Genomic DNA, 16,985 nt, shown 5'->3' on the forward strand with positions numbered 1-16,985 from the left:
TGTCAGCACCCTGGGATTTTCTAGAAACCAGAAACTGAACTGGACCAGCCATGTGAACACTGTGACTACAACACCAGTCAGAAACCAGCAATTCTGTGGTGAATAATTTGCCTTTTGTCTTCCCAAGCCAGTCCACTACATACAAGGCACAGCTCAGGAGTGTGATGGAATATTGCCCACTTGCCTGGATGGATGTTGCTTTCACAACACCACCAAGTTCAACATCATCCAGAGCAAAGCAACCTGCTTCATTGGAATCTCATTCACTGCCTTAAACTTTCGTTCCCTTCCCATTGATGCACTGTAGCAGCAGTGTATATTATCTACAAGATGTAACAGTGTCTCATCAAATTCGCATACAATAACATCTCCCAAACCTGTGGCATCTACCATCTACAATGACAACAGTAGCAGATTATTAAGAACACCACCACCTACAAGTTTTTCTCCAAGCCTCTCACTCGGAAATATATCACCGTTCCTTCACTATCACTTGGTCAAAATCATGGAATTACCTTCCTAACAGCATTGTGGGTCTATCTACAACACATGTACTGTTTTAGTTCAAGAAGGGAGCTCACCACCACCTTCTCCAGAACAATTAGGGATGGACAATAAATGCTGGCCCAGCCAATGATACCCACATTTCACGAGCAAAATCCTATACTTCAGTATTTGTAGGTTACGGCTTCACATATACAAACAGTTACGCTGTAATATTGTTAGTGCCTGTGTATATCATTACAGTTGGTGAGATTGAGAAAGTTACAGTTCCCTGCTCACTGATGTTAGCTATGACTTGAAATTGTATGAAGGAAAACACATTTGACATCAAGTTCATTAGGCAATGATGTGCACGTAATGTTCAAAAGGCCATACAGGAAAGGGAGATGATAGATCCTATAGGTTGATTCCCTAGGCAGACTGTCAAAGACATTTGTCAGAAAGGTGTACTGCCAGAACATTCAAACTATCACCAAGATGCTGCTTGGCTGGTGGTCAGAACAACACTCCTTTTCAGGTCCTTTCAACACGCCTGAAGCCTCATTGTGCTCCACACATATCCTCGAGTTGGTTTTGGTCGGGAGTATATCATTTTATGTCTCCTTGTGAAATGTGTCTTTGCAAAGAAGGTGTGGAGAGAGTTGCAGCAGTATATTGTCAAGACTCATCCTGAGCTGCTGTGTGATATAAAACTTGAAGGTTTGTCCTGAAGATCTTTCCTGGGGATACACACTGAGGTTAACATCAACTGCCATTGGAGGATCAGAAAAAGATGCTCTTTAGGCTGCTCAAGATATGCTCTTTTCGCAGCAAAGGGTTGTCCATGCCTGAGTGTTGGAGACTGGTGGATTACACAGTCTGACACTACTTCTGAGGAACGTACTAAGGCTTGGGGCACCCACTGCAGAGACGTAATGGGAGAAAGATCACTAACTAAGGCCTCTCAGCTGTAATTCACCAAGAGGCTGGAAACTGTGTAAGACCCTCAGACTATATGTATGTCATTGTGAAAATTAAGTGTGTTAAACACTGAGCCATCAGAGTGAGACAAGCTATACAGAGAAATGTTAAACTATATTGATCTTACTGTAATTTTCAAGTTGAAAGGTTCTGCCGTCAGATTGCATACCTGATATGGAATCTGTTATAAATATTAAAACTATTACAATTGTATGAGTCAGCATTGAGTGGAATTGGCTATTTGGAGAGAAGTTAAGTTTTATTGCAACTTCTGTAATTTTCAAGTTGAAATGTCTAGTAATATACTTTTACAAGTTTAATGCATAAAGTATTTTTGTAGAAAAATGACTTGAAAGGAACTGCCACCATCCATTGCAACATTGAAATAGTCATCGGTTAGCCTAAATAATGAGCTTCAACAGGTTACTTCACTCTAGGATGGAGTGGAGATGGCGAGATGGGGAGAGGGTGGGCATCAAAGCTATGATTAATCCCATCCTTGTCTAACGCTCTGTTTTCAGGGGAGTTACTGATAAATGAGCAGACCTAGAAACTGGCTGAAATTTTCCTATCCCTTCAGTCAGTTGTAGCACTGATTGTAACTCCAGCTGTAACAGCAAATGCTCTTCGCTCAGTTGAAGGCAGTACATACTGTGCAAACAACAGTTGGAACTTGGATCTTCTTTATCTCCATGGCTCAGGGTTTATTAACTGTGCCAACAGAAGGCTGACCTAAGTGGTCTAAGAAGCTGTCTATCATCTCATGCTGTCCGTTAGATGCTGAAATCATATCTTAAATCCACTTCCATTTTCTATCTAAATGGAACAAATACTGTATTTGGAATACACTTTGACATGAATGTGCAACCTATTAAGGTAATGTCTCATGTCAAAATGATGATAAATAAATAGATTATTACCGTCTCCCCCAACTCCACCCATTCCCCACCCCCACCCCCAAAACAAGCCAACTTCCTTGATAATTTTTTGTTGCTATGGTGACAGTTTTTGCAATAGGGACCAAGAAGATCTCCATGGATATTTCAAACTAGGGCCCCTTGAGATGTCAGTAGGGAGAGTGAACAATGCAAGAAGAACAGCTCTGCTGATTTACAGAACTGATTGTAGAAAATGGATCATGCCTGGGTTCACTCAGGAGCAACAACCATCATCTGGGTCTGAAGAGTTGCAGTGACATTGGTCTACTGGCCTAATGGTATGTTACAAATGGATTAACTTCACCCAGGCACTACTCCAGATGCATGCCATCCATCATGTGGTGGTCCAGCTGATCAGCCTGTCTGCAGAGTAAAGGCAGTGGGTATGTCTGGAGGTGGTCTGGTGTTGAGGGCAAGACAGTCAGATGTCGTGTGGTTCAAAGTCCACATGTACGCCTGCCTTGACAATCACGTGGGAAAAATAAAGGTGCCGTTTTTACCATGACATAGAAACGTAGAAAATAGGAGCAAGAAAAGTAATTCTACCTATTACAATGCTGCTTCTCCAATTCAGTACGATAATAGATGATCATCCAACTCAGTATCCTGTTCTCCCAAGACCTTTTGATCCTTTGAGCTGGAAGAACTATATCTAACTCCTTCCTGAAAACATTCAATGTTTTAGGCTCAACCACGTTCTGTGGCAGAGAATTGCACAGGCTCATCACTGTCCAGGTGAAGAAATTTCTCTTCATCTTAGTCCTACGTCATGTCCTCAGACTATGACCTCTGGTTCTGGACTCATTCACCATTGGAAACATCCTTCCTGCATTAACCCTGACTAATACTATTAGAATTTTATAGGTTTCCATGAGATTTCCCCCCTCCTTCTTCTAAACTCCAGTAAATATAGTCCTAATCAATCCAGTCTCTCATCATATGTCTATCCTGCTCTCCCAGGAATCAATCTAGTCAACGTTTGGTGCACTCCCCATACAGTCAGAACATCCTTCATCTAATAATCAGGACAAAACTGCACATAATACTCCAGGTGTCGTTTCACCAAGGCCCTGTATAATTGTAAATAAAAACCATACAAACTGCAGATGCTTTAAATCAGAATCAGGAACAGAGGTTTCTGGGGGGAAAAAAGCTCAGTAGGTCTGGCAGCATCTGTGAAGAGAAATCAGAGTCAAGGTTTTGGGTCCAGCGACCTTTCCTCAGAATTGGAAAGTTATCCCAATAACATTTCCAAGATTTTTTCCCAAGAATTATCCCAACAGCTTTTCCAACTACTTTGGTTTGTCTTTGTATAAAATTGTAGCAAGACATCCCTGCTCTTGTACTCAAATCTTCTCACTATGAAAGTCAATGTGACATTTGTCTTATTCACAGCCTGCTACACATGCATGCTCACCTTCACTTTTACTTTAATGGTTACATTGCTGTTTAACACCAAATAAAATTGACTGAAGGAGGCCCAGCTATCTAACGTAGCAAAGGAGTTGGAAATGGATGTTAGATATCTGCTCTGGATAGCCATAATATGGAGGTACCGGTGTTTGACTGGGGTGGACCAAGTTAAAAATCATACACAATGCCAGTTTACAGTCCAACAAGCTTTCAGACTGCTGCTCCTTCACCAGGTTCCTCAGGGTGGTGAAGGAGCAATTCTCCGAAAGCTTGAGATGTCAAATAAACCTGTTGGACTGTAACCTGGCATTGTGTGATTTTAACCTTGTTTTGGATAGGCAGTGGGTTTAATCCCTGCTCTAGAAAGCCACCCTCATATGACAATAGCCCCCACTGAGAAGCACTTGGTATGGTTGATTAAGTTTGTGCACAGCCTCACCATCAAACATCCCAAAACAAATGCAGTGAAAACTTGAATTTCAAAATTTGAGTTTAACATTAAGAGTCACCCATAAAAAGATGCTCTTGAATGTTACGGCACACTAGGGAACCACCTAATCCATCAGGTTATCTTGTTCATACAGGCTCTATGAAGGAGCTATCAATTCTTGCATTTTGTTTTTATTTTTAAGTATCCATCAAATATATTTCAAAATCATTATGGATTTGCTTTCATCAAGTGGTGCTTGGCAGGCATAACATACTGAATTGAAAAAAAAACATTTACAAAAACTCTCCTCTGGTCTTTTTTTATCAATACTCTGTAATCATCCTAATTGGATATCAACACTTCATGTTAATAAAGATCATCACTCCTTATCTACTTTATCAAAGTTCCTCTGAATTTTGAGCACCTCCCTTTATAAACCTACGCTTTACATTTACAATTCCAATTTCTCCATTTTGTGAAGCAAACAAAAGATTTATTTCTGTTGAAGAAAGATTGGAGTCACTTTCTAAATGATGCCCACTGGAAAGATATCTTGAATGGATACAAATATTAACTTACCCCAAATTTAATCTCCAAAGATCTTAATGGGCTGTCAAGCAATAATGGGTCTAACCTAGTGGTTCTTCTGCAATACATTTCCACTATTAACATGAACATAAAAGATAGAACATTGCAGTGCAGAACAGGCCCTTCAGCCCTCAAGGTTGCACTGACCTGTGGAACCAATCTGAAGCCCATCTAACCTCCACTATTCCATTTTCATCCTTATGTTTATCTAGTGATCATTTAAATGTCCTTAACGTTTGGCGAGTCTACTACTGTTGCATAATGATAGTCCCACTAACTCTGGGGTACCTATTATTTCGGTAATTTATGCAGAACCTTTGATTGTAGGCTGGAAAGAAGCAGATCAGACAAATTAAGGTCACTTTGATCTGAAATGCACTTTTGGAAAGGGTAATGGAAGAAGATTCGATGATAACTTTTGAAAGGGATTTGCATAAATTCTTGCAAAAGAAACGGTTTTAGGGGATTGAACGGGAATGACTTGAAACTAATTGAACAGCTCTCCTATCGAGGAGACACGAAAAAGATTGGCCAAATATCCCCTTATTTGCAAAATGATTCTATGATTTTGACTAGGAATGGGCATTGGGAGAGTTCCAAGCTTCCCTGTCTATGTGTGGGCCTAGACTGGGAGTATTCACCAGCTATTCCACGACATCAATTATAACAGTCCTCTCTCTAAATCAAACCCACTCCTTGTCAAGAGGTTGGGCGCAACTGGAAGTCGGATTCCGAGCGGGTTATGTTTGCAGTCGGCAGTATCCGCCTTTGCCTGGCACGTGTTTTTGCATCGATAACTTAGAATAAAATCCGCTGTTTTACTGACCACCCACTGAACTGCAGGAAAAGCACAGATAATGTGGTTTCAGTGGGAATTATCATTGTTTAGATAGCCGTCATTAATAAAGTGAGGCTTGTTTTGTTTGCATTCAATAGCTGGGCTACGTGCGGCTGCGCTCGTGGTCTCTGGTGCTGAACACTCCCGCCGCTGACACTTGGTTTTGGCAGAGTTTGCAGCACCACGGACAGTTCTCATCTAACAGCGCTGCTTGTTCATCGGACTTTCTGATCTCGTCAGAGTTGTGCAGAGTAATTCACCGTCCATTAGTCATAAAACAAAAAGGAGCGACAATGGGCAAAGAAAACCATAAGCGATTGTACATTGTCCTCAGTTCGTGAAATATTTTGGAAGTGTGAATATCTTTATTTGATCATTGTGTGTCCTGGATTCTATTTCTTTCTGCAACTTCTGTCTGTTACACCATATGCCAAATGCAGACCCATTCTGCAGAACCAGACTGCTAATCTATCCCAGAACTATGCAAAATTAGTCCTAAAACTCTGGCGTTTATTTTCACCCTCGCTGATGTCTAATTGATATTTAGAGTTCTATTAAAACGAATTAGCGTGGGCGCCTAAGGTGCAAATGATTTTTGCTATTTATCGGATCATCTATCTTAAGCAACAACAAAAATATATCAGCCGCGGTTTAAAAGCCTTAAGAAATCATTGCATCACGATTGAATATCGCGTCCAGTGTTAGCCCTCCTCCCCTAACTCCTAGACCCCACAAATAAACACACACCACTAACTGCTGTCTAATAGAAAACATAATGCTAGGAATGGCACAGTTTCTGCTACTGAGTAAACAGGTACTGATCAAAATTGTCCACCCTAAATGTGAAACAAATGATATCACATTTAATAAATAGCACCAGACATTGACTGCCAAGCTTAGAAAAGCAGCAGTACCAGAATGGTACCTGTAGGTGAACGTATTACCTTGTGCAGCTGTTTCGTACTAAGTCCGTGTGGTTTTATGTGTAATATGTATATTATTTGTATCCGTGGCCGAGTGTGCATGCAAATGTAGATGCAGTATGCACAAATGTGTGGAATTGCATTTTTTATGGGTATCAGTTTGTGTGTAATATTGTGTGCACTGACACTCAATTTGTGTGTAAGGGGCGGAAGTGCAATGTCACGAGTGCAAAATATTGTACTATAATGTCTATTGTAGAGTATTGATTGTAATCTACTGTCTAATTAAATAGAATAGTCTAATGAACGCAGTTGTGAATGATGCGTCAGAGTTTATCAGAAGATCTTGGACTCGTGTCATTGTGTACAGATTTGTGTCTCTGACCAGAGTGGATCAGTGCGGATGAGTGCCTGTAGTGCTGAGATGCTAGTTTAAGATGTATTATTGTGTGTTTGTAGAATTCTGTCTGAGTGTGTGCCTATATGTATCCCTGTATTGCGGCCTTTTATTGTTTTTTTTGCATAGTTGCATGTTTGTGGGTGAATGTATGTGCAATTGTGTATTTGACAGGGCGTGTAGAATGTGTGTTTGGATCAATGGGTATGATTATGACTGTGTGCGTAGTTCTCTATTTATAGTCTATCATGATTGTTTGAAGTGGGGGGTTGGCCAGTTGTGTGCAACCGTATGTGTATATTGGCGTTTGTGCGTATGGTTGTGTGTGGTTAAGTGTGTCTCTATTTATTGTTCTTGGTGTTTTTATATTGTCTCAGTGTAACGTGGTTGTGTTTGGTCCAATACGTGTTAATGAGTGTGCAGATGTGTGTGACTGTTGTTTGTGTGTGTCCATCATTGTGTAGATGTGTAAGGTTGTGGGTAGATGTTTGTGTCAATATGTACAGTTGTGTGTATGTGTGTTCATCGTGTCTGTATGTGTGTAAGGTTGCATGCTTACATTGTGTGTAGGTATAGAGTTGTGTGTGTAGTGTGTCTCGAGATGTGTATGGCTGTGTTTGTGTGTGTAGGACTGTAAAGTTGTACCTCGATGTGTGCGGTTGTGTGTGTGTGTGTCCAGCATGTATGTGCAGCTGTGTAAGGTGTATCTGTGTATGCGAGGCTCTGTGTGTGTGTGTGTGTGTGTGTGTGTGAGAGAGAGAGAGAGGGAAAGGTTGCGTGCATGTATGAAAGAGCTGTGTGAGAGAGAGGTTGTTTGAGTGTGTGAAGTTTTGTGAGTATGAGTGTGTATAGGAGGGGTGTGTGTATAAGTGAGTTTGGGAATGGGAGATTGTGTGAGGTTGAGAGTGAGTGTTTAAGTGGGTGTGAGTTGGTGTGGGTGTGCGTTGGTGTGAATATGAGTTTGTGAGAATGAGTGTGAATGAATGTGAATTTGTGTGAGAGTATGTGAGAAATTGAGTGAGTGTGAGGTTGTGTGTGTGTGTGCATGTGTGAGAGAGTGTGTGTGAGTGATTGTCCCTGTGTGTGAGTGTGTGTGTGTGTGTGGTTGTCCCTGTGTGTGTGTGTGAGTGTTTGTCCCTGTGTGTGAGTGTGTGCGTGTGAGTGTGTGTGAGGTTATCCCTGTGTGTGTGTGTTTGTCCCTGTTTGTGAGAGTGTATGTGTGTGAGTGTTTGTCCCTGTGTGTGTGTTTGTCCCTGTGTGTGGTTGTCCCTGTGGGTGCGTGTGTGTGTGTTTGTCCCTGTGTGTGTGTGTGCACGTGTGTGTGAGAGGGAGAGAGAGTGAGTGTGTGGGTGAGGTTGTCCCTGTGTGTGTTTGTCCCTGTGTGTGTGTGTGTTTGTCCCTGTGTGTGTGAGTGAGTGTGCGTGTGTGTTTGTCCCTGTGAGTGAGTGTGAGTTTGTGTGTGTGTGAGGTTGTCCCTGTGTGTGTGTGTGTTTGTCCCTGTGTGTGTGAGAGTGAGTATGTGTGTGTGTGAGTGTGCGTGTGTGTTTGTCCCTGTGTGTGAGTGAGTTTGTGTGTGTGTGTTTGTCCCTGTGTGTGAGTGTGAGTTTGTGTGTGCGTGTGTGTGAGGTTGTCCCTGTGTGTGTGTATGTATGTGTGTGTGTGTGCGTGTGTGTTTGTCCCTGTGAGTGTGTGTGAGAGAGAGAGAGAGTGATGATACCTGTGCACACAGCACCCGTTGCGTTCCCTGAGCATCAATGTTCCGCGCAGGCAGCAGTAGCGGCTCAGTCCCGAGTAGCTGTGTCTCGGAGCTCGCTGCTGCCGGCTCAGCCCGTGTCTCCTGCCGAGAGGGAGGGAGGGAGGAAGCGATCCCAGCCGCCGCACTTTGGAGAAACTCGGGCAGTGTCAGGGCAGCACTTGTAGCTGGGAGCTCGGCGGGACAGGACGGAGATGCGGAGGGGCCAAGGCTCCGAGCCTGTCCGCTCGGCCCCTCTAACCGCCGGCAGCCCGGCATCTCGCTGTAACAACGAGAGGCAACAGGCGGAATGAGAGAGCGGGGTTTCTCAGGACAGGGCGAGAGCCCGGCTCCATCCCGGACCCCGACAGTTCCCTGGATCCCACCGGGAGCGCAGCGCCCCTGGCACGGGAGGGCCAGCCGCTGAGAGCCGCTGGGAGCCCAGAGAGCGGGGAGAAGCGAGAGCTCCGGACCGACAGAGCGTCCACCAAGAGGGTCCGAGCAACTGGGAGCCGCCGGACTTCGCGCGGACACCCCGATCCGGCTCCGGGAACTCCCCGGGACCGTGTCCGCTTCAAACAGCAGGCAACAAGTTATACCCGGGAGAGGGTTAGAGCGGCTGGGGGGGTGGGGGTGATCGGAGTGGGGGTGGGGGGTGGAGGGTAGATGCTAACTAGATCCTGCCTGGACTGACCAAAGGCCGGGTCGACCTGCAGGGAGCTGGGTAGATTATTTGTCCCAAAGGAACCAACTCCAGTCAAAGTGATCGAAGCGGTTCCGCCCCGTCCCAATCCCAATCCTAACCCCAACCCAAAGCCAAACTGACTCAAATCAATCAGCCCCGGCCTATCCCCATCCCATACTAGCCCATCCCAAACTATCCCAAATCAATCAACCCCAACCAATCCAGCCTAAAGCGGCCCTTCCCAAACTAACCCATACCAAATTAACCAATCCAGCCCAAAGCAAAAGGGGTCTGGATTAACCCATCCCCGAACAATCCAGCCCAAGCTCAATCGCCCCAACCCCGTGCTACCCCCTCCCCCGGCCAAAGTGTTGCCCCCCAACCCCCAACACTCGTCGGTTGCCCAATTAGTTGCTTCCTCGCTCAATGAGTTGAAAGGCGCGTGCACGTTGGGGGGAGCGCGTGAGGCGGCGCGCCCCCGCGGCCGGAGTGCCCGGGGTGCTGTGGGCGGGGGAGGCGGGGATGCGGCGCGCTGGAGCCGGGCTCGCGTGGCCATGAAGCGGCAGAACGTGCGGACTCTCTCCCTGATCCTCTGCATGTTCACCTACCTGCTGGTGGGCGCCGCCGTCTTCGACGCGCTGGAGTCTGACTTTGAGACCTCCCGCAAGCGGCTGCTCAACTCCAAGCGGATGGAACTGAAGAACAAGTACGGCATGAGCGACGAGGACTACAAGGAGCTCGAGTGGGTGGTTCTACAAGCCGAGCCGCACCGCTCTGGGCACCAATGGAAATTCGCCGGCTCTTTTTACTTTGCCATCACCGTGATCACGACCATAGGTGAGAGAGGGTCAAGGCTTTTAAGAGTGTGTTCCGCTCACACAGGACTGGCGGTGAGTCCAGCGCAGAGAACTGGGGGTATAACTGGGAGAGGGAAGGGGCTGGGGAAGTGTTAAACTTTGGCAAACAAGACAAAAGTATTATGGTTGGACGCTCTGACTGATACAGCTTGCTTCCTGTAAATCAACAGCCTCGTAGCCCTGTATGACGGTAATAACACAAACATGCTCAGACATAAACTGAACACAACCGACCCTCTTGTTCTCGAGTGACTCACCTGTTCTGTTGAGAAGCGTACTGCAACAGGGCTAATTATTTTACCCTGAAAGATGGTGTCTACCTTCCCCATATTCAGAATAGGAACCCACCAAGGTGATTGTACCTCCCAGAGCCCTAACTGTGTGACAGCTGGCATAGCTGATCCTACTATGCTGATGGCAGACGACACAGACATTCTCCTCGTAACAACTCACTTTTTCCACAAGATTTGACAAGATTTCAGTGAGGTCCACCTTTTTTCCAAACTTTGTTTTAGTGCTTTAGATCACACAGCGATTGCTGAGTACTGTTCAAACACATTCTCTTGGGATCCTCAGGACAGACTCAAGAATGCCAATTTTCAAAGAGAGCACCAGTTTGAACTGCATGAGAACAAGATGCTGATTGGTTGGGAAGGTGCTCTGATTTGTTGTTAATGTAGACGTGCCGGTGTTGGACTGGGCCAGACAAAGTCAGAAGTCACACAACACCAGATTACCATCCAATAGGTTTACTTGAAATCACAAGCTTTTGGAGCCCTGCTCTTTTATCAGGTGAAATGGAGAGAGTTGCAAAGATGAGTTGAAGCAGTCTGAGGGATAATGCACAGGTAATGTTCTCAGGATGTCGATCTTACTGGCCAGGCCAACATTGAGTACCCACTTGTAATTACCTGGAAAGATGAGTGAGTCACCTTCTTGAACTGCTGCAATCATAACACCCCAAACCAGATTACACCCATCCCGCTGACAGGAATATATCAGAATTACACAGAAACATTGGAAGAGGAACAGGAGTAGGCCATTTATCCCTTCAAGCCAGCTCTGGTTTACAATATGATCATGGCTGATCATGCACCTCAGTACCCTGTGTTCATTTCTCCCCGTACTCTTTGATCCCTTCAGCCCTAAGAACCATATCTAACTCCTTCTTGAAAACATTCAATGTTTTGGCCTCAACCACTTTCTGTGGCAGAGAATTCCACCAGCTCCCCATGGTCGACCCCGTGAATGTAGACTGTGACCTTTTGTTCTGGATGCATCCACAATCGGGAACATCCTTCCTGCCTTTACCCTGTCTAGTCCTGCTAGAATTTTATGGATTTCGATGAGCACGCTCTCATTTTTCTAAACTCCAGCAAATGGTCCCATTCATCCCACAAACTGAATTACACTAATCCCAGAGTAATGCTGCACACTGAATCACAGTAATTCCATTGTAAGATACTCTTGTTAGAACAAAGAACTGTAAATGCTGGTCTTAAAACAAACAAAAAACAGTAATTACCGGAGAAACACAGCATGTCTGGCAGGATCTGTGCAGAGAGAAACATAGTTAACATTTGGAGTCCACTGACCTTCCTTCAGAACACTGAACTCAAAATGCTAACTATGTTTTTTCTTCATAGATGCTGAGTTTCTCCAGCAATTTCTGAGTTTTAAAAAAAATTATTCGAGTCACTATTTTTGGTCATACATTTACTTTCCTCTGCTTTGTTGAATTTTGCCAAACCTTTGCCCATATGTTGGGATGTGGAATGGTAGCAAAACAAACCCCAGGCTCATGTACATTTTCCCAGTGTCATGCCATTAGTCCTTTGTGCTGAAAGTAATATAGTTTGGGATTTAAATAGTTCAAACTGCATCTTGTGTTACTCAGTATGGGATGTTAATGTAATCCAATCTGTGAGATTTGCATAATCCAGTCTGTGGGAATAGTGTAATCCAATTTCAGAAAGTAGTGTATTCCAGTTGGGATGAAATTACTTCAGTCTAGTGTTAGGGTAGTACAGTACCTAGATATTAGGATTAGAGCAATGCAACTGTAAGATTAGTATAAATCAGACTGTAGGATAGTAGGTATGAATCTGATATTAATTCGATTTAATTTATTATTGTCGCATTATCTAATTACAGTGTAAAGTTTTGTTTTGTGTACAGTAAAGACAGATCATATCATACAAAGTGCATTGGGGTAATAGAACAGAGCAAAGAATACAATGTTAAATATGGACCAGACCAAACCCCCTCAAAATTTTTCAAAGTGATGGCCCAGATCCTAAGTTTATCTTATTTAAAGATGTGATTTGATTGGTCAAACAATTAGGATTTATGCAAAAAATGCTTTATTCTTGCACCACAGTTAAAACACAAACAAAAAAGATGAATTGGCATAACTTTAACTCGACCAAAATACTTAACAAATTAATATGTCATTTAACTACTACTAATCGACTGTTCCAATATAGCAGCATCCCATAAACACAGGCTTTGCAAAGGCAAATATAGCAAAACAGATTTCCTTCCCTCAGTTGCTGTCTTCTCCAGTCCAGGAGAAGGAACACTGGTAATATGAATCTACTAGCAGAGAGAGAGCTGTATCTAGCAACTTTAACTCCAAAACCCCCCACTTCAGCAACTGAAAGTGAAACTAAAACCTTGGGTCTGTGTGAGCCAGAAACCACTCCTGCTACTTTTGTCTACTTTTTAAAAAGCCCTAAGCTATTTACTCTGCTTTCCCCAGAGGAGACACATCAGCACCAGGTTTACAATATCCCTCTTCAAGAGACACAGGACAGAACAAATCTTTCTTAAAGGCGCATTTTATCACATCAGTCTGTATTGTTAGTGTCAGTCAGTGGGATTAGCGTAATTCAACCTGTGATTAGTGTAGGTAAAGCTAACAGAGTAGTGCAGTTAAATTGTGTGTTTTATATAATTGAAGTTTGTGATGATTATCTTCCAATCTCTGGGATCATTGTGATTCAGTTGTCAGATTATTGCAATCCAGTCTGCTGGTTCAATTTAATACAGGTTGTGTGATTACTGTAATTCAGTCTAGGATTAGCATAATTCAGTATTTGGAATTTGCGTTCTTTTGTCGGTAGTTTAGTGTGATTTGACTGTGGAATAAGAGAACATCTTTCTGTGTGTTTAATGTAATTCAGTATGATGTTATGATCTCAAATGATTGTAATACTATTCAAATCACATTCCAGAGTGAAACATAATTTGATAGACCATACATTTTATTTCTGCAGTATTTTTCCCCATGGTGATCATTCACTGTACATATTCACAAGAGGCTGAAAATGCACTTTAAACAAAAGAAAATCAAAGTTTATTACACATAATAAGAGAAAAAAACACAACATATTTAACACCGTACCAGAACTAGTTGAAATGGTTTTATTACAAATATCAGAAACAAAATCTCAACCTTTTCATCCTCAACAACAATCTTGCAGCTGTGCAACCCTCAGTGAAGGATCACCCTGTTTCCACATTTATGTTCCTTGTTCAGTGGATATCGAAGTATTTGGATTCTATTCAACCAGCCTCTGCAGTCAATGCAATATTCTTCAGTAATATCTCTTGCTGAGACTCTTAAATAAACTGCAAATGCAGCTCACCTATTTCTGAGGGTTTCATTAAACTAATGCATGCAACATCCTTGTAGGGTATCCTCCTCTTTGAGACATTAAAACCTTCTGTTTTTGTTTTCAGATTTTGGCTTCCAAATTTCTAAACCATATTTAAAATTTTCTTCAGACCTAACTGTGTTTTTTGGAGATTGCAAAACTGCTGTGCTGCCCTTACCGATATTTCCTCTCTAAATGAACTGCTTCTCTCTGAAAGAAACCTGCAGACTCACTCAACATTTGATGGTTCTCTTTCCAAAAGAATTTTCTCTCTCTCTCTGTCTCCCTGAATCCTAGGATGCTTTACCCAATTGTTCTTCTTCTTTTCAACTCCTTGTTTCCTAAAGAACTATTCACCTCAAGTGTTTTTTAAAGGTATCATGTAAGTGCATGTAATCCAACTTCCAGACAAGCTGGTACCACTCACTAAATTCAAATGTGAACATTAAAAAATGTCTTCCTCTTTTGAACACACAATATAGAAATACAAATCAAAGTTTTAGGTATACATCATTCTGTGTACTTAGAACACAAGTTTCCAAATAATAATAATAATATATCATACACCTTCATCACATCTCACCACTAAGAAAAAGAATAGAAGTATATCTTTAAAAGGCATACCATTAAAATTTTCATTTTCCTGTTACAATTTTTGCTCATTACTACACCTTTTCTACATGTTCAAATGTCACTTTCACAGGAACAATACGATTGATTTGAATAATCATATTCTACTCATGTCCATCTTAATCCCAGCATTTATTTTTCTTCCCTATTTCTGCTTGATAAAGCATATACTATAATATTGTCTTCTCCTTAGAGATTAAAGATTTTTAAAATATATGCTTATAGTATTAAACGCCAATGAAACAGTTATCAAATGTTTTCAAAAGTATGAGAGGACCATGGTCCATATAAGCAACAGTCTCTGTAAAGTAGTTGGGAATGAAGACTTCAAAACATTGTAGAAATAATACTAAACTCAAAATCTCTTAAACAAATGTACAAATTAGGAGCAGAATATGCCATTGGGCACTTCAAGTCTGCTCTGAGATTCAATAAGATGTTGTCATTCTCCATTTATGTAATACTCTGCTTTTTTTTCTTTCTGCTGAAGTATACAACTTCACATTTTTGCACCTTACACTCCATTTTCCAGACTTCTGTCCACTCACTTTACCTATATTCTTATTGTCATCTCCACAACACATTTTCCAACCGAACTCTGTGTCATCTACAAACTTAGCCACCAAGCCTTTGATTCCCTCATTGAAGTCATTGAAATAATTTATAAAAGGTTTAAGGCCCAGTACAGACCCCATTTGTCACATGCTGCCAATCTGAAAGAAAGACTCCTTTCTGCATGCCTTCTGTTTTCTGCTAGCTGGCTAATCTTCGAACTGTGCTACCCTCTATACCATTAGCTTCTACTTTACACAGCAATCTTTTATATGGAACCTTGTCAAATGCTTTCTGGGAATCTATCAATGGGATCTTCTTTATTCATCAAAGAATTCCTAAAAAAAAGTTTAAATAGGATTTCCTTTCCACAATCACATGCGGCCTCTTCCTAATTACTAATTCCAGTTATAATCTCCATAATGAATTATGCTAACACCTTCCCCAAGACCGACATCTCACCAACTAACCTATAGATTCCTGTTTTTTTTGTTTTTGCCTCCCTCCCTTCTAGAATAGGTGAAGTATTAGATTAGATTACCTACAGTGTGGAAACAGGCCCTTTGGCCCAACAAGTCCACACCAACCCTCCGAAGAGTAACCCACCCAGACCCATTCCTACACCTAACACTATGGGCAATTTAGCACGGCCAGTTCACCTAATCTGCACATTTTTGGACTGTGGGAGGAAACCAGAGCACCCGGAGGAAACCCATGCAGACACGGGGAGAATGTGCAAACTCCACACAGACAGTCGCCTGAGGCGGAAATTGAACCCGGGTCTCTGGCGCTGTGAGGCAACAGTGCTAACCACTGTGCCACCATGCCACCCATAAACATATTTGCTATATTCTAGTATTTCCAGAAGCTAATGAATTTTGGAAATTTAATACCTACACATCTATTTCCTCATTAGCCATCTATTTTATGCCCCACAGATGAAATCCATCAGGAGCCAGAAACTTCTCAACCTGCAGCTCTATCAGTTTGCTCAGTACCATTCCCCAAGTGGTAATAATTGCACCAAGTTCTCTCTTCCTTCAGCTTCCAGATTTACAGCTATTATCAGAGTTTTATTTGTATCCCCTATAGTAAAGACGGAGCAAAATATTTATTCATCACATCCATTATTTCTTTGTAATCGACTATTAATTCTCATAGTCTGGAGGAGCAACACTCAGTTTACTAACTTGTACATTCTTTACTAAGATGTAAAGTGATGCTTCTTCTTGTACAGCAATCTAGGACAAAAGGTCATAATTTTATGCTAAAGGGTGGCAGATTCAAAACAGAGGGGAGGAGGAATTGTTTCTTTTAAAGTGTTGTAACTCTGTGAACTCACTTCTCAGAATGTGGTAGACATGAGGATACTGAATACATTTAAGGAGGAATTACACAGATTTTTAATTAGTAATGATTGAGAATTATGGGAGTGGGCAAGAAAATGGAATTGAGACAAGGTCAACTATGAATGTATTAAATGGTGGAGCAGGCTTGAGGCGCTACATGGCCTTCTCCTGCTCTTAGTTTTATTTTATTTGCTTATGTCCTCACTAGCTGGGTCAGCAATTATTGTCTGTGCCTAGTTGCCCTTGAGAAGTCAGTGATGACCTTCCATCTTGTACTATTTAGTTGTTATATTCTTGTGTTTAGGATACTGATAGAGAAGTTTGCTATCTGTTTTCACATTTCTACCTAGCTTCCTCTCATTCATGCTTTAATTTATTTGTCCTGATTAACCTTTCAGTCATTCATTGTGTTCCTTGTAATCCCACCTCTCATCTGCCCTGCCCTTCACATTTGCACAATGATATACTTTTCACTGAAATTTGATGCTCTCCTAAATTCTCCAGTTTTCCACAGATGGTGGCTCCTCCCT

The 16,985-nt window shown here is 42.3% G+C and overlaps 1 protein-coding gene across 1 annotated transcript in view; it reads left to right on the plus strand.

Annotated features, from left to right (window-relative positions):
• The first annotated feature begins 9,962 nt into the window (after window positions 1-9,962).
• The window catches only part of LOC140463211 (potassium channel subfamily K member 9-like), an 81,106-nt gene continuing 74,083 nt past the window's right edge, over window positions 9,963-16,985 (plus strand). The window contains exon 1 of the mRNA XM_072557000.1: window positions 9,963-10,245. Within this exon, the coding sequence (XP_072413101.1) occupies window positions 9,963-10,245 (283 nt within the window). The remainder of the gene's footprint in view (window positions 10,246-16,985) is intronic.

Source organism: Chiloscyllium punctatum, chromosome 37, assembly GCF_047496795.1.
Source record: "Chiloscyllium punctatum isolate Juve2018m chromosome 37, sChiPun1.3, whole genome shotgun sequence".
In the NCBI taxonomy this organism is placed as follows: Eukaryota; Metazoa; Chordata; class Chondrichthyes; order Orectolobiformes; family Hemiscylliidae; genus Chiloscyllium; species Chiloscyllium punctatum.